The 18566-nt window shown below is 41.0% G+C and overlaps 1 protein-coding gene across 1 annotated transcript in view; it reads left to right on the top strand.

Annotated features, from left to right (window-relative positions):
* The first annotated feature begins 12030 nt into the window (after positions 1-12030).
* The window catches only part of KIF6 (kinesin family member 6), a 173181-nt gene continuing 166645 nt past the window's right edge, over positions 12031-18566 (top strand). The window contains 3 exon segments of the mRNA XM_074925875.1: positions 12031-12110; positions 12967-13076; positions 16311-16385. Of these exon segments, the coding sequence (XP_074781976.1) occupies positions 12045-12110; positions 12967-13076; positions 16311-16385 (251 nt within the window). The 5' untranslated portion in view covers positions 12031-12044.

Below are 18566 nucleotides of genomic sequence, written 5' to 3'. Positions count from 1 at the left end.
CTGCTACACTTTTTCTTTCACAGTGGCACAAAGTTTCCCTTGCTTGACATTTTTCAAATACTCACATGTAAGCTAGATACATCTCAAGGACACAAAAAACTAGAGGTTATCTTATTTTGAAATTGGAAGTGTCTTTAAAGCTATGAAATCTGACCTTTTGTATAACACACATATCTTTGTCCATTAATTCCTAAAGCAAAGTAGTAATTTCTTACTGAACTAGAAGCAATCTCAAGGACAAAATGAAAGCTTTGAAACTGCTTTGAACCTCATACAGTACTCATCAGCACTTTTTACTCCTAAGAACAAGAGAAGCTGCATTCAACCTACTGAAATAAGTGCAGACAACACCTGACTGTTGTTAAGTGCCTGGAATGATTGAACCAAGTGAGGAGAAGTTTTGTCTTTTTGTTTCTTTCTTGACCATACTTGAGTGGATGGATTTGCCTTAAGAAGATGACTCTTGCCAAGAGGGCAAGACTCCCCGCCCTGGGAGGGTACTCTACCAAGCATCTCAGCCTTCTGGTGAGCAGTAGTGCTACTGTTCTCTTTGAAGCAGCAAACAACTTTCTTTGCTGCACCACCACATTGTTTTGAACTTTGGATTTAAATACCTCAGGAGCCCTACATGAAAATTAAAACCACAGTGATGAGATTTAGAAGAACCATATTCAGTTTTTTACTATCTTCTCTACTGGCAAGCTGAAGTAGACAAAGACCTTGGAGACTAAGAAAAGGAGTCAGTAAAATGAGAAAGGTCGATTTCTCACAGATAGATTTAGAAGACTTAAACATGCATAATAAGATAAATAATCAAGCTGTGGAAGCTCTTTGACTTTGAGGTTTTTATTTTATATTTTCTGGGAAATGTGCAAAAGTTGACCAATGTAATTAGGAACAGTGTATATCTTGCAGCTTTTCAGATTATGAAATTGACTGAAGGTTCCCTACAGCCTAAAAATTACAACTGAGAGCATGTTTTTGTTAACAAACTCCAGATTATTCATTGACAGTGACCTTATACAGAAGATAGATATACATTACACACAGACAAGGAGATATTAGCATGGTTAAGATAACAAGGTGAAGTTGAGTTCCATCGAGTGGTTTAGGGGAAGAGAAAGTACTGACACTGTCTTTGCTTTCTCCTAGTATGGTTCTAGAAAGATGTTTCTATGATCTTATAAAGGACTTTTTGGAATAGAGGTTCTTGATTTCACCTTCTGGGTCAAACCTCTGCTAACATAAGTGATTATGTTTTGGCTTACAATGTAGAACTCTTCCATAACTTTATCATGTTTTCTCCAAAGGGACCAGTCAAGCACCTAACTGTGGAGAGTTTTTTTGCAGAAAATGGACATCTTGGCTCGATGATGTCCTTGATTGAAGAATAAAGAATGATTGAAGAAAGTTGGCAGCTGATAAACAAGAAAATGCAGAGTTGCAGAACTAAAGGACTGATAACCAGGATGCCGACAGTAATCTTTTAGCTTAGCCAATCAGTGTATAGACTAGAGCACATGGACAGCAAATGCACAATACACTGTAACCAATAATTATAACGCAGCCTAACTCGTGCTTACTGACATAGCTTTGAAGATGATATAAATTCTCAGTGTTAATAACAATAAAGGTCTCTGTCTGTTCACACTGTACAGAGAGTCCATGCCTCCCTCTCCTCAAATGGTGACCCCAACGTGATGGTCTTAAACAACACACCGACAGAAGAACGGTAGTGTTCCGGAGGAGTCGTCTCAGTTGAACAATCTCCTGTCGGCTGGACCAGTCAGGAACCAAAGAAAAAGAGAAGAATATGTGACCACAATCACCTGCATCTTTTAACAAGTGAGCAACCGAGAAATGCGATGGGAAATAGTATGTCAAGTGATGAAAAAGCAGTAGTAAAAATTTTGAAACATATTCTGAAGAAAAGAGGTGTAGCATATGATGAAAAAACTTTAACTTTTCTGTTAGCGTGGTTAAAAGGAAAAAATCTACCTGCAGAGATGCCACAGGCTTTTGAACTGGGACCATGGAAAAGGGCAGGAGATCTTTTTGACTGTGCCTCCAAAGGGGATTAAAATGCTGTCAAAATCTTAACGACGTGGCGGCTGGTATGTGAGACTTTAGTAGACCTGCATTCAGAAAGAAAAATTATCAAGAGGCTCAAGGAGTTTTTGACAATGCCAGTGCTCCTTGTGAGGATACACCTGATACAGGTGAAAGCAGTGTAACAAAAGCAACTGAAGTGTCTGGACAGAGTTCTGACAATGATAATGATGTCGGTGGTCCATCAACTGAAAATGAAAATTATAATGTAGAGGACAATACTAAAACCAAATATCTTGTTAAAAAGGTAAATCAAAAAAAGGAAAACAACAAGTATGTTGGCAAGACCCACCTGCATTCGATAGCTCTTAGCTCGGACAATGAGAGTAATGATAACCAGCACAGCTTTAAGAAACAGGGAGGGCAAAAGGTTGATCCATTTTGGGAACAATGGAGAAAAGTTCAGTTGGACAGTATCAAGGAGGGAAAACTGATACGAATGATCTTTCCTGTGGTGCTTCAGCCTAATGGTCCACCACAATTTCAGCCGTTCGATTGGTGATTAGTAAAAGAGGTTAGAAAAGCAGTCATGGAGGCAGGTTTGTAAGCTCCATTTACACAGTCATTGTTAGAAAATATGCTGTGTGGAAAACTCATGACACCATTTGATTGTCATCAATTAGCAGCTATGATACTAACACCAACACAAAAACTGTTATGGAGAGATAAATATATGGAGTATGCTGAAGCTAAGGCTGTAGAAAATTTTTGAAAGCAACCAGGCGGTCCTTTGTGTGGTGTAGGAGTACATCATTACACAGGAACAGGAGTGTTTGCTGATCCACAAGCGCAAGCTTGATTGAAAGTTGATATCTTACGAGATTCAACCAGAATGGAAATATGAGCAGGCAAAACTGCAGTGTCTTTTTCAACAGTCAGACATTCATAGATGCATTAAGAGATGCTGTTTACAAAGAGGTGGATAATCTTGACACTGGAGATGCATTACTATTGAAACTAGCTATTGAGAATGCAAATCCGGACTGTAGGAGAGTTCTGTTAAATTTACCTAGAAATGCTACATTAGTAGAACTGGTGAAAGCTGCCAATTGTGTAGGAACAATGGAAGAGAATGCAAAAGTCTCAGCAGGGGCTTTTGCTGCTGCCATGAAAACAGGCGGAGAGCAACGCCGATGTTTTTCCTGTGGAAAAACTGGTCCTTTTAGTTGGCAATGTTGACAAGGAAAATCACGGATGTCTAATCAACCTCCTCAAACTAAACCTCCAGGAATTTGTCCACAATGTTGAAAAGGAAAACATTTTGTTAAACAATGTCAATCTCGTTTCGATCGTGAGGGACATCCTTTGCCTATGCAGAATCAGGGAAACTGAAAGAAGAGCACGAGGCAGGACCATGCACAGACACAAGTCCTTCTGACAACCAATCACCAGGATGTCTGCAACAGCTTGCAGCAAGAACTAGCGGCAGTGCCAGAGTGCATGTAACAATGACAGAAGATACAACCATAATAGACTCCAGAGTTCACAAGATACCTACTAATGCACATGGACCCTTAGGACTGGGACTTAGTGCTCTTTTATTGGGCAGATCAAGTATAACAGCACAAGACATATTTGTTATGCCTGGAGTAATTGACATGGATTATGAAGGAGTAATTCAAGTAATGGTCTTGACTCCAAGTCCTCCAGTTTTTTTACCAAAAGGGTCTCGGATTGCACAATTAGTACCATTCAAAAACCAAGCACGAGTAACAAGTTCAAAAATCAGAGGTCACAGTGAATTTGGCTCTACAGGACAAGATCAGCAAATTATGTGGGCTTTAGAAATCCACAGTTCCAAACCTAAATTAATGGTTACAATGATTCTGGGAGAGGTGTCAAAGCAGATAGAACTGTTAATTGACACAGAAGCAGATGTAACAGTGATTTCTGAGAAACAATGGCTAAAGTCCTGGCCTCTTGTTGATGCCCTGCGTTCACTTATGGGAACTGGTGGAAATACAGCCACTAAAATTAGTAAAAATATGATTGTTTTGCATGCCCAATGGTTTGAAATGTATGACAAAACCTTATGTAACACATATTCCAATCAATTTAATGGGAAGAGATTTGTTACAACAAATTAAGTGCATTGTTACTACTCAGCCTTTTCAATGATGGCTACTGATCAGCAACCTGTACTCAAACTTCAGTGGAAAACAGAGAAACCAGTTTGGGTAGATCAGTAGCCATTAACCACTGAAAAGGTCGCAATTTTACAAAATTTAGGAAAAGAGCAATTGGACGCTGGTTACATCAAAAGATCAACTAGTCCTTGGAATACTCCTGTATTTGTTATGCCAAAGAAATCAGGAAAATAGAGGTTACTCCATGATTTATGAAAGATCAATGAGGTTATAGTAGACATGCTGCACTTCAACCAGGTCTACCGTCACCTTCAATGATTCTGAAAGATTGGGAGATTTTAACAATTGATTTGAAAGACTGCTTTTACACCATTCCTATTCATCCTGAAGATTCAGATAAATTTGCTTTTTCTGTACCCTCAGTTAAGAAGCAGGAACCTATGGACAGGTATCAGTGGACAGTTCTACCTCAAGGAATGAAAAATTCTCTGACTATTTGCCAGCAATATGTAAGTGCAGCATTATGACTTTTTAGGAATAAGTATCCTCATTTTTTGGTGTATCATTATATGGATGATATCTTAATATCTGGTCAGCACATTAGGGATGAAGTAAAAAATGTTCTTTTTCTAACATTGCAGGATTCTCACTTACAAGTGGCTCCTGAAAAGGTACAGACTTCAGTGCCATGGAAGTATTTAGGATGGAAAATATTAGATCACACAATTGAACCTCAACAAGTTATTATAAAAACAGACATTAAGACTTCAAATGATCTACAAAAATTGTTAGGGAACGTTAACTGGATTTGAACATTAATTGGTATTGACAATCAGACATTACAACCATTATTTGATTTGTTGCGAGGGGACTTAGATCTCAATACTCCATGGCAATTAATGCCACTTGCGACTCAGGCCATTGAAAAAATGTCAATTAATAAGCTATCAACAAGCACACAGAATCATATATCAATGTCCTTTGCACCTTATTCTTATCAATAACAGTTATCAGCCCTTGGGATTGATATCTCAATGGATTGACTCTGAACCTGAAAATAATAAGCTCAAAATTATAAAGTAAATTTTTCTGTCACATCAACCTTCTAAAATGGTTACCACAAGGCCAGAAATGTTTGCACAGTTAATTATAAAAGGTTGTAATCGCATTACAGAACTGAATAGAATTGAACCAGAAATTACTGTCATACTGTCGCGGATGAAAGTATTGACATGGTAAAGATTTAGAAAAATAATCTAGATTTATTAATAACTAACAACTATTTGTCAATACAAAATAACTCAGAAAGAAAAGCGACTTATTCAGGTTCTAAAATGACAATATTCACTCTAACTTACTTAACGGTACCTTAATTTATACACATATGTACATGCGCATACACAAACCAGACATATACATACAGAAACAAAGGGGTTTGGGTTCGGTAAAATGAACACAAAAGGGACAAGCACACAGGAACAAGGGTAAGGGTACGTACCCACACACACACACCAATAAACAGGTGAAATAGAAGCTAGCTCAAAGAAAATTTCCCTCTCGAGTTTAGAGCAAATACTCACAATGCCTTGGCATTCCTCAACGGGCGATAATTGAGACTCGAGCGGGGGGACTTCGCCCTGGCCTTCCGTCTGGAGCAGACGACACCTTAAGGGTTTTGGTACCTGAGAGGCGTCCCAGCTCAGGGGAGATGCTGGTCACAGCCCGCTGGGATCCAGGAGAGCTCAAAGGGCCTCTCTGGTGGTCGCAGTTTATAGGATCCAAGATAATTGACTTTTGTCAAATACTATCTGGTGCCTTCCGGCAGTTGCACAAGAATTTGAATAACATGCAACCCTGTTATTGTTCCATCTGACCACATCCCAGGCACAGGTGTGTCAGGCCATCAGGAGATGATGGGCCATTATAACCTTTTCCAAGCAATTGAGAGGGGCAGGAGCCAGGCTCCTCAAGTTTATCAGTCCTTATCTCCATAGATTGGTGTATGGCTCGGGGGAATGTGGATGGAATCACACCTGGCACCAAGCAGCCCAACAAGGAGGGCAGGGAGGGGTAAGAATTGCACCACCACACATACCAGTGCAAGAGAACTACTTGCAATGGTCTCTACAGAACAATCTGCAGTTACAAATTTTTTTATCAGGTTTTACTGGGAAATTACAAATACATCATCCTAGTAGCAGAATGCTGACATTTGTCGGTCAACACAGTTTAGAATTAAAGCCAAAACTAAGTCCCACACCCATACAAGGACCTACTGTCTTTACTGACAGTATTGGTCGCACTGGAAAAGCTACTCTCACATGGTTAGAGCAAGCACAGTGGAAATCTAAAGTTTCTATTGTTCAAGCTTCACCACAAATTGTAGAATTAAAAGCAGTAGTAATGGTCTTTGAACTATGGCACGACAATCCAGTGAACATTGTTACTGTGCATGTTGCAGGCCTAGTTCAAAGACTTGAGAGAAGCTATTTGAAAGACCTTGATAATCAGCAATTGCTCTACTGAAGCAATTATGGCATTTATTGTCACTTAAAGTTTATTATATTTGCCATCATAGAAGTCATACAAACTTGCCTGGGTTTTGTGCAGAAGGCAATGCCTGTGCCAACATTCTTACTTGGCCAGTTTTCCTCTCACCAGTGCCAAATACGTGGCAAATAGGCACGGATTTCGCATGAATTTTTTCACCAGTCGTCCAAAGTTCTTAAAAAACAATTCAATATTCCACTATCTGAAGCTAAAGCTATTGTTCAGTCTTGTCCTGACTGTCAAAGAATTTCAAAAGCAACTGCTGTGGCAGTTAACTCTAAAGGGTTGTTTTCAGTTGTGGCAAACTGATGTCACTCATATTTCTGAATTTGGTAAACTAAAATATGTTCATGTATCTATTGATACTTTTTCAATGGCTGTTTGTATGACTGCATTAAGTGGTGAGTCGACGAGACATGTACAAACTCATTTTCGCCACGCTTTTGCTACTCTAGGTGTTCCACAAAAAATAAAGACCGACAATAGTCCAGCATATGTGTCCCACTCCACTGACAAATTTCTCCGACAACGGGGTGTTCAACATATTACAGGTATTCCTTATTCTGCCACAGGACAAGCAATCATTGAGCATACCCATCACACGATCAAAAATTATTTACAAAAACAAAACTGGGAGAATTGGACAAACTCCAGTAAACAGGCTAGCAAAAGTACAGTATGTAATTAATTTTTTGCATCTTGCAGGTGATGATCTTATTCCACCTATAGTAAAACATACACAGTCTATGTCAACAGGTTTGGTTGAATCAACAGACTCTGTCAAAGTTTTAATCAAAAATAGAGAAGGATCATGGGAATGTCCTTATCAGTTAGTAATGTGGGGAAGAGGTTATGTTTGTGTCATTACAGGGTCAGAACCCACGTGGATACCAGCCAAATGGGTGAAACCAGCACTGGAAGAAGACTCGACCATGCCTTCTGCATTGTCATGATCATCCTTGTTCCGAGAATTACAACTGGAATGAAACTACATCAACTGCATCAATCGCTGCTGAGACAGAACACATGGGTAACTTTAGCCAATCAAACAGGTCAGGATTCTTTATGCTTATCTGTGTCTACACCTGACAATCCGTTGCGTACCTGCCTCATAGGCATCCCGACGTTTCATCCTAAACAATTTAGAGGGTGGGTAAAGGACGAGACTATCTTGACTATCAATGAAACCCAGATTATCAATATCTGCAATAGGACATGGAGAGGTCTCTGTGGAAAGTGGACAACCATAAAGCATCAGTACCCTAACCTCCCAGAGGCAATTCAAGCAGCATTGATTATAGGAAAGTTGAATGTAACCATGTTACCTCCACAAGAACTGGACCTTCTCAGCTCCATGCCAAATAACCAGAGTTGTGTGATGTTCAGAGCAACAGAGCTTATGAGGATAGCAATGGTAAATTCTGATCAAACCCAGCAGGGAAAATCTCCATCGTTGACTTATCCAAATATTCACTTTGGGTAAATTCAGCTGAGAAATGATATCAGAATGATACTGCATATTGCAACAGAGGTTGTTGGACTAACATGAGCTCCCCACAACATCCTTTAGCCCTTCCAGAAGGATTGTTTTTGATCTGTGAAGACCAGGCATGGCCAGGTATTCCAGCAGGAGCTTTAGGAGGTGCATGTTATCTTGGTCTGTCTGTTCACACTGTACAGAGAGTCTGTGCCTCCGTCTCTTCACCTAATGTGTTTAATTTTCTTCTGCTTCCCAGTGTGGATTTATTCACATTAAATTATTTCTGTTTTTTCTTATATCTTATAAGATTCTTTTACTTCCACATCAGTACCCCATAGTGTATTTATCACATGCATATAGCCTCTCACATTTAGCCTTTGCTAAATAAACCAAGTCCTACTGGTCTGTTCTCTTACAGCAAAATCTCCTCCATCAGCCTTATCATTCTAGTAGACCTTGTATTCAAAAACTTCAAATAAAAAGAACTGACCATAAACACACACAGTAGGTATGCTGGAGGTCTCACCAGGACACTGTACAACAGTGTGAATGCTTTCTTTCCTTTGTAGGAGACGTTCCCAATTCATTGAAGAACCACTGCTGCCTTTTTTCATTGGCAGTTTTCCTCTGGACATCCACAATCAGAAAGATTCCAGATTGTAACAGAATGTGCTGCATTAGTCCTCAGTCCTACATGCCTGCCTGATTTTGCAACTTACACCATGTGTAATGGTTATCCATATCTATTCCTCTAATGCTCATGATCGTTCATCTTCTCCTAGATGTCTTGATCCTCTTAAGCACATGAGTCTCAGCCACATCATCAGTTTAATTAATATACACTCCCTTTTTTGTCACACAATCATTAATTAAAATATTATACAAGATCTGCCTCCTCACAAAAGTCTACTAATAATTTCCTTACAGCCCAAGAATACCCTTTTTCTTAACAAACTAGAATAGATCACCTTTAACTAGGTTCTCACCCATCTTATAATTCTTCCACTGATCTTCAGTCTTCTGCAGTCAACATACCACATACTTCACTCGAGAAGAAAATCTGGATAATTTTGATGCTCAAATTAATGGTGTAGCTTTTGTTTTGCAGAAGGACCAGTAAATTTAGAGTGCTAAATCTGAGCTGGGTGCCACTGGGTTAACATGCCATTCTTGAAGGCAATATATTGTGGAGCACAACACAGAAGCACTCTTAGCACTTCTTCAAGGACAGCTGCATAATAAAGAAGATAATTGTGCGTCCTTTCTGTTACCTTTGTTCTTCTCTTGCTGTGCAAGTGACCATTCTGCAGATGGTCCAGGATTCCTTCTTCCCTTTCAGAAATTCAGACTATGGTTTTATGCCAGAAGCATCTTGAGGCTGAGATGGCCCATTGGCTCCTCTGTGCAGGCCATATCATATTCAGACTAGTCCTGTGCAAACCTAGCTGGGTGTCTCTTCACTGTGCCACTGGTTCAGAGTTTACAGCTCATACTTCGTGTTGAAAGACACCTAAACCCTTTGCTGATCAGACTTTGACCCAAAAGCAATATATTCTCATTCACCCAACTCCATATACCAGCGACTGAACACCAGCAGACACAAAGTGGCTTTGCACACAGCTAACTGCAGTGTCTCAATGTCCACTACCCAGTTAATTCACAACCCAGCTAAGCTGCTAAATAACACAGTTAACTATTACATTTGCAGTTTTTCAAGAATACTGTACTCTCTTGCATCTGTTTCCATAAAAAAATAAACAAAATAACAAACACTGATCCTGGACCTTCAGTTAAACACCCCAATTTGTTCAGAATTCTGGGACTGAAACTACCTACTCTTACCTCCCAAATCCCTGTCTCCCAGTCTAAATTAATTGAACTCTGTGGGTTCTACTTCCCTCTTGGCTGAAGTTATTTCCCTCTCACACTGCTTTCCTGTTAGTCACTTTTGCCTCTAATATCACCTGCAGCATCCTGATCCCTACCGACAAGGGACAAAATTCATTTGTAGTTTTGGAGCAATGCTGAAAAGATACTCACTATTTATTCCATTATCCCATTCCAATGTCCTGTTTTTCCTTCACTCTCTATTTAATCACCAAATAATATTTTCCATTTGTTTTCATTTTTTCGCTTTTGACTTTTGCACTCGACTTCAGTTGGTGATTAGTCCTTTTCCATTTCATTCCCTGAAGGCTCACTATTTATGCCTCACATGCTTTCTGAGACAGTTATTTATTCAGATGGGACAGAAAACCTTTCCCCTAGTGTTTTTCTTATTTGGAATACAAGTTCAACATACTTTTACCATATCTGACTTAAAGAAATTTCTATTCTTCTCCTTAATCAAGTCCCTGATTTTCCATTTAATTTAAATTAGTGGATTTGTAATCGCTGCTATCTGGTCTTTACCACGGTTTCACTAAAACCGAGGCCAAAATACTATCATGTTGTTCGTGTGACTCTTTCGTAGCCTCTTCATAGAGTAAAATTGGGGGGGGGGGGGGGGGGGGGCAGGTTATTACTTCTTTTTTTTTTATTACTTCTGTATAAATTTAGCTCTTGTAACAAGACAACACCTTCTATTCCTCACTTGCAGTTTTTTCAGAACCTTTTTTACATTAGAATTCTTAATGATGTTTTCATTGCATGTAATCTTGCTGTTTCCCCTCAGTTTCACTTTCTGATGTTTCAACTGGTTAACAGACACTTCTCTTGAAGCAAGTGGCCTTACACAGGTGGTTTCAGCTGTCAGAGGGCCACGTGGACACACAGATTATGCACAACCCCACAGATCTGGCAGGGATCAGATCATCCCTGGCTTTTATCATAAATAGCGTGGCCAGCAGGGACAGGAAAGGGATCTTACCCCTGTACTCGGCACTGGTGAGGCTGCACCTCGATTCCTGTGTTCAGTTTTGGGCCCCTCACTACAAAAAGGACATTGAGTGACTCGAGCGTGTCCAGAGAAGGGCAACGAAGCTGGTGCAGGGTCTGGAGCACAGGTCGTACGGGGAGCGGCTGAGAGAACTGGGGGTGTTTAGTCTGGAGAAGAGGAGGCTGAGGGGAGACCTCATCGCCCTCTACAGCTACCTGAAAGGAGGTTGCAGAGAGCTGGGGATGAGCCTCCTTAACCAAGTAATAAGCGACAGGACAAGAGAGAATGGCCTTAAATTGCACCAGGGAAGGTTTAGACTGGATATTAGGAAGCATTTCTTTACAGAACGGGTTGTGGGGCGTTGGAATGGGCTGCCCAGGGAGGTGGTGGAGTCCCCATCCCTGGAGGCGTTTAAGAGTCGAGTTGACATTGCACTGAGGGATCTGGTGTAGTTGTGAATGGTCAGTGTTAGGTTAACGGTTGGACTAGATGATCTTCAATGTCCTTTCCAACCTCGATGACTCTGTGAATTTCTGGCGTGCCAATGGAGCGGTCCACACACGATATGGACACCGCACCTCTTGGCTGGGCAGTGTCTACAAGCTCCCTTTTCTCACAGGCAGGACACTTCGGCCTCCGGGAAAAGAGCTGGTGGGAAATTACCATTACCGACCAAGCAGGCAGTCACGTACCTGCAGCGGGGGTGGTTGCCAGCCCTCACAGATGGAGCCCCGTTGCTCTACCCTCCCTTCACCCCTCCCGCTCCTGCAAGCCCCAGGCAAAGCCACCCGAGCGTGCGGGGGGAGACGGACGAACGCCCCTAAGAGGGCGCGGCGGCCGCCGCCGCTTCCCGCCCGGCGCGGTGCACGCCGGGTAGCTGCCGTGGTTACCGTTGCTAGGCGGGCGGCGCCGGCGGCTGCCCCGCGCTCGGCGGGCAACGATGGTGAAGGAAACCATCCGGGTGTACGCGCGGGTGAAGCCGCTGGGCAGGCGGCAGCAGGCGGGGGTAGGAAGGGGAGCCCGCTGCGGTGCTGCCGGGGGAGGAGTGGGGCGGCTGGGCCGAGCCAAAGGGCGTCCCGTGGGCCTGCGTGCGGCGGGGCCGCCTGAGGCGGGCGGGTCGCGTGTCCCGCCCCACCGGCCCGGCCGGCCTGTGAGAACTGAGGGGCTGCTACGTGGTCGGGCACGGAGCGGAGAGCCACGGCCCTGTACTAGTCTCGGAAGCCTTGTTATTAAAACCACGAAGTACAGGAGCTTAGACTGTAACTATTGGGGGAGGGGGCGAGGGACTCCTTTCTTGCCTCGGTGTTACAGAAAGACTCCACAGGAAAAACATTTGGCGCGGGTCACTGGTTTTATGCTGTTCAACACTGTTCTGAACGTGGGAGGGGAACGTGTAGCTCCCAGTCTTAAGCTGTCCTTGCAAGGGATAATAAAGTGTTCCTCAGAAATTGTGCAGTTCGGTCTTTTCCATAATCTCGTTTTAAACCAGTTCTACTCATTCTGTCATAGTCTTTCCTAATATATTCTTCCAGATTCTTTAGAGGGGGTTGCACTGGGGGCTGTACTTTTATTTCATAACGTATCAGAAATTAAAGTGGTTTAGTAAATTCTGTTAAAGAGGCTACATTTCTGCTTCACATCTTATATTGTAGGCTTTACAGGGTAACAAAAAGGATGTTAGTATGTGGTCGGTTTTTTGTATAATAGCTGAAGGAGGTTCTGCTCACCTATTAAGTGAAATTTGAATGAAGTGTTTCTTCAGTCAGTTACAGGTGCTAAGCTTACATAAGTGTTATTATACCTAAGGGCTATGCTGTTCTATTGGTAAAATTATTTTGTTAATCCATATCCATGCTTATTAGATTTATTCAGTTGATAAAGATGAGAAATCTCTGTCCAGCCTGGAGATTATCGTGCCACATGATTTAGCAGATGGGTTCGTCAATAATAAACGAGAGAGCTACAAGTTCAAGTAAGTAAAATCTTTATATCTTCTGCCTTTAGTGATCAATATCACTATGTGTAGTGATACAGATCTACAGAACCAGGAAAAGTCTATTCAGAAATTATTTTGGTATAAATAAGTTTACTTTTATACAACAATATATTTTTATGGGTTTTCTCTATCCATTGCAAGTCAGTATAAATTTCTAAGTTTCATCTCAAAGATTGCATTTTCATTTATCAGTTCTTCCATTTTTACAGCTTGTTTTGAATTTACGTATGAAAATTGAATGCAGGGCTGTGTACTCTCTTGTGATTTAGTAAGTTGGCATAGGCTGGCTAAAGATGTCTTGATGTAAAACACTCTGTTTTGAAACTGTTTCAGACATAACCAAAACATGGTAAAGAAAACCAGAGATAGTTGAAAGAACAAAACCATGGTTGTAGAATGTAAATACTTTTAAGAAACTGAAAATAAGTACCAGCAATATCAATCAAATATTATCTTTTCAACAGAAAACTTGGAGGGGACACTTCAAAACTTTGATGGTGAAGGGAACTAGATATACAACCACCTCTAATGACAAGGTTGAGGTTGTCTTTTTCCAAGTTGAATATTCTTTATTTTTTCTGATACCAAATCAAGTAAATTTGTTGCTCTATGCTGTTAAACAAGAGCGCCCCAGATAAACATCTGCATCTCAGGCTGATGTCATTTTACGTCAGCTAAGGAAATCTGTTCTGCTTGGGAAGAGAGGAACTGCCCTCTCCAACTGGATTAATATGCGAAACTAGCTTAGGTTGCAGATGCCCAAACCAGCTATAATGAATGTTGATCTTTTTTTTCTGACTTTATAATTTATTAAAAAGCCTGTAGAGATGGATTTTGAGAAACACTATGCCTTATTATCCTTAAAACAATGTAAAAATAATGCTATGGAGTAAGCATTTCTTTTTCCTCTATAAAACTAATGCTTTCATGCAGTCTGTCTATCCTGGTCACCTCAGATGTTATTCTCCTTACTCTCTTATATGGGAAAACACAACATTTCAATATAAAACACAAACAATTGTGTTTCATATATTGTATTACTTGACTGATTAAGCATTAGCAGGATAGAATACATGCATCTATATATTGTATATTGCATTTGTCTGTGATATTGTACACACTGTGTAATCCCTTGCAGTCCATGGTGGCTTTTTGTATACCTGGTGTCTGTCATGAAGTTCTATGTGAGTATGACAAGTTCCCTGTCAAGTTCTATGTGAGTATACAGTTCCAGGTAGGAGGGACAACACAGCAGGGCACAAGCAGTCCAGGAGGCTTTTGGAGTGTATGGATGACAACTTCTTAACATATGATTAAAAAGCCAATGAGAGGAGAAGCTCTGCTGCACCTCATATTTGCAAACATGGAAGAACTGATCATGGTTATTAAACCTGGGGGTAGCCTTGGCTGCACGTCCCTGAGATAGCAAAATTCAGTATGCCGGGAAAAGGGAGAAAGGCAAAAAGTAGGATCGCAACCCCAGAGTTCAGGAGAGGAGACTTTGGCCTGTTGGGACCATCTTGAAAGAATTCTATGAGACACAGCTCTGGAGAGAAGTCCAGGAGAACTATCTGATTTTCAAGGATCACCTCCTCCAAGCAAGAACAGTCCATCCAGATGAACAGAAAATAATGCAAAGGCAGCAGAAAGCCTGCACAGATGAGAAAATAGCTCCTGACTAAATACAAAAATAAAAAGGAAGTGTACAAGAGGTGGGAGCCGTGTCAGGTGACCCAGGAAGGCTGTCTTTCCTGGGAAAGCCTAGAGAAGTGCACACTTGGGGTGTTGAAAATGAACTGAGCTGCTGTGCTCAGAGGGTTGCAAGTCAAGCTGGAGGCCAGTCACTGGTATAGTCAATACTGGTATCCAGTACTGTTTAGCATTAATGACCTGGGTGATGGGACCGAGTGAAACTTCAGCAAGCTCACAGACAATATGAAACGGAGGGATGGTTGGCACACGAAATAGTTGTGCTGTTGTTCAGAGGGACCTCAAGAGGCTGGAGAAATGGGCCAATAGAAGTCTTAATGAAGTTCAACAAAGTGAAATGCCAAGGCCTGCTCCTGGTGAGGAATAATCAAGACAGGCTCAGGGCTGACTGAAAGCAGGTTTGCAGAGAAGGACCTGGAGTCCCAGTAGACAAAAAGTTGAACGCGAGTCAGCAATACACCATTTGCAGCAAAGGTGGCCAAAATCCTCTGGCCTGCATTAGGAAGAGCATTGCCAGCAGGTCAAGGGAATTAATCCTTCCCCAGTGAGATCACATCTAGAGTTCTGTGTCCACTGGGCTCCAGCAAAGGGACACAAAGATGAATAAGGGACTGAAGCATCTGACATGTAAGGAGAGCCTGAGAGACCTGGGACTGTTTATCCTGGAGAAGAGAAGGCTTAAGGAGATCTTACCAATATGCATAAACACCTGATGGGAAGTTGGGGGGGGGGGGGGGGGGAGATATAAAGAAGATGGATCCAGATGCTTATCAGTGGTGCCTAGTGACAGAACAAGAGTTAATGGGCACAAATTAAAACACAGGCAATATCAAAAAAACTTTTTTTTTTACTGTGGGGGGATCAAATACTGGAACAGGTTGCCCAGAGAGGTTGTGGAGCCTCCATGTGTGGAAATACTCAAAACCTGACTGGGCAGACCCCTGCTCTAGCTGACTCTCCTTTGAGCAGGGGGATTGGAGCAGATGGGCCCTTACAGAATCATAGAATACTTGAGTTTGGAAGACAACTGCAGATATTTTATATAGGAAGGGACAAAACTTAGATTGAATTAAATATCTCCTTGTGACTTACAGTAACTGTGAAGCAGAATGAAGGAAGTAGTCATGAAAAAGTATGAGCCTGGCTGTACTGGTGGGGTGCTGTATTCAGTTGTAGTGTAATCTATTTATCCAGGTTTCAGTGTGGTGCCAGTTACAAACACTGATTCTCTTGATAGATTTAAAGTACGGTTTATTTTTTTCTAAACCACATCATTTTATCAGAGGATTTTATTGTACAGATCTTGTCAAAGCAGCACTGTGTACAGCCTATTTATGTACAATAGCACAACAGCACGCTGTGGTTAAGACTACAGGGAAAACATTGTTTTAAGTTATGTAAGCCTAATGATGTAAACATTGACTATTACAAACACAAAAATGTATGAATCAAGTAGTGTTTTAAGATTCTATGCAATTATTATTTGCTTAATATTTTCAGATTTCAGAAAATTTTTGATCAAGAGGCAAAACAAGATGTGGTTTTTGACAGCGTTGCCAAACCAGTAGCAGAATGGTACGTTGTTGATCTTGTAAGTAATTGGAGTAACACAGGGTCAAAAATAGCTTTCATTGTATTACTTGGAGGAGAGCTGGCAAGTGTCTGTCTTGCTGCTGTAGAAGTGGATTGATGGTTTAGTTTTCTAAATAATGCTATGTCTGAATCTAGGAGATACACAACGATCTGCTGAGAATTTTGTGTATGGTAAAGTTCTAACTCTTAAACCAGCACTAGTGCTGTTGCCTCTTTTGTTGCATAGGTATAGAAATCCATGTCCAGTTAGTTTTTTGTCTATAAGCTCACTTCATTGCAAAGTAGGCTTTTATCTATAATATAAACTCACTTCATTGTCTTAGAAAAGTATTCCCTATGTAGTTCCATGGAGGGGTAAACCTAATGAAAATCTTATCCCCCTGTTTAGTTTTCATTAAGGTAAAGACACTCATGAACCAATACCTGTAGAAATATTCTCAAATTTTGCCCTTGTTATTTTTGTCTTAATGTGTAAGGCAGTGATGTTAGCACTGTTCTTGTTTTTCTCCACATAATTATGAAGTAATGCTCATATTTTAGAGTTTGTAAAGGCAACCATTTAAGACTGATGTAGAAGCCCTCTTCATCCATTGAATGCACTCCAAACTGGGTGGATTTTCCACAATGCCATTCTCTTTGCTCATCTTATGCTAACATTTCTGAAGTTAGTACTGTTTTTAGGGGGAGGGGAAATCACACACTGAAGGAAGAAGAATTTATGCATAATGTTTCTTTGTTTACCAAACTTACTGCTCAGAATCCAAACTTGTAGGGAAGTATTACTTCAAGTACCAAGTTTTTTCCTCATTCATTGTCTGACCCCTTGTTTTGCCAATTATCAGGCCTAGCATAAAGGACACAGCCAACATAAGGATGAACCAATAACCAAATTGTATTTGATACAAAAGGGTCAGTACATGGGTGAGCACTGGGGGTACAAGCAAGTCAATCAGATTATACATAATCAACATCAATCCCACTGACCCCAACAGTGACACCACACAACCAACAATGGGTGAAATAAATGGTGAAATGCAGTCTCCCATAGAAGGGACGGGAGTCAACAAGCCAAATACATAAGACCAAGGAAGCCACATACTGAACCTCTACACAGCCCACACTTACAAAAGCCAGACCTGACTGGAGCCCAGTTCCAGGGAGGCAGGAGGTCCTTCCCCAACAGGAAACTCTGCACAGTGCATCCACCTCACAGACAGACACTGCCCCTGCCTGCAAGTGGTCCCAGCTTTTATCCCTCAGTGGGACACCTGACCCTTGGTTACTTAATGCAGACACCGGGGGCTCATTTACCCAATGGCTCTCCCTGCCCGGCCGGCCGCACCCTGGAGGGAAGCCTAAAGGCAAACTCACCCCCCTTTGGGAAGGGCTGTGGGAATCACCCATGTCAACCTTAATTTGGGGCTTGGGCTTGAAACCCCAGCATTTCACCCATCCATTAGTTTAAGCTATGATTCTGCAAGTTATTTTTCAGCCTATTGCACTGTCATGTGTTTTGCACTGTAGGAAAACAGACATCCTCAGCTGGACACTTAATATTTCTCAAACTGATATTTGGAAGTAAAATTGTGCATTGCTCTATATAATTTTATTTTCTTGACTTTTTTCCCCTCTATTTTCTTCTTAAAAGTCCCACAAAAAGCAGGAGGGTAATTGACAGTGTGAACAAAGAGCCAGTGAACTTGAAACTTCAATGGAATAATTTAATTATACTTTTAAAAATTTTGTTGCCTTCTTCTTTCACCCAAAAGGGATTTCTTTGCTTATCTGACTTTATAGCATATAGCTTCAGATTAACTCATTTGCTTAACTTTAAATATTTCTAGGTTTAATGGTGACTGCAGGAAAAAAAATCGTTATTTTATTTCACTGTGCTTGGAAAGAGAAGGGTTAAAAGTCTTGTTGTTACATGGATTGAATTATACTCAACAAAACCTCAGAGTATCAAAGCTAACTAGCAACAGACTGACTGATTTATTTTTTTTCCTTCAGAGTGTTTTGCTAAAATATGGAAAGGTTTTTCATTTGAGTAATTTACCTACACAGTGCTCAAATAAACAGGAAGTGGTATTGTTTTCCTTCATTTCAGTGTTGACTGATACAAGTTTTTTATACATTGATTTGCTCCACTATGTAGACTTTAGG

This window comes from Athene noctua, chromosome 1 (genome assembly GCF_965140245.1).
Source record: "Athene noctua chromosome 1, bAthNoc1.hap1.1, whole genome shotgun sequence".
Lineage (NCBI taxonomy): Eukaryota > Metazoa > Chordata > Aves > Strigiformes > Strigidae > Athene > Athene noctua.
This window is presented reverse-complemented; position numbering and strand designations above follow the sequence as displayed.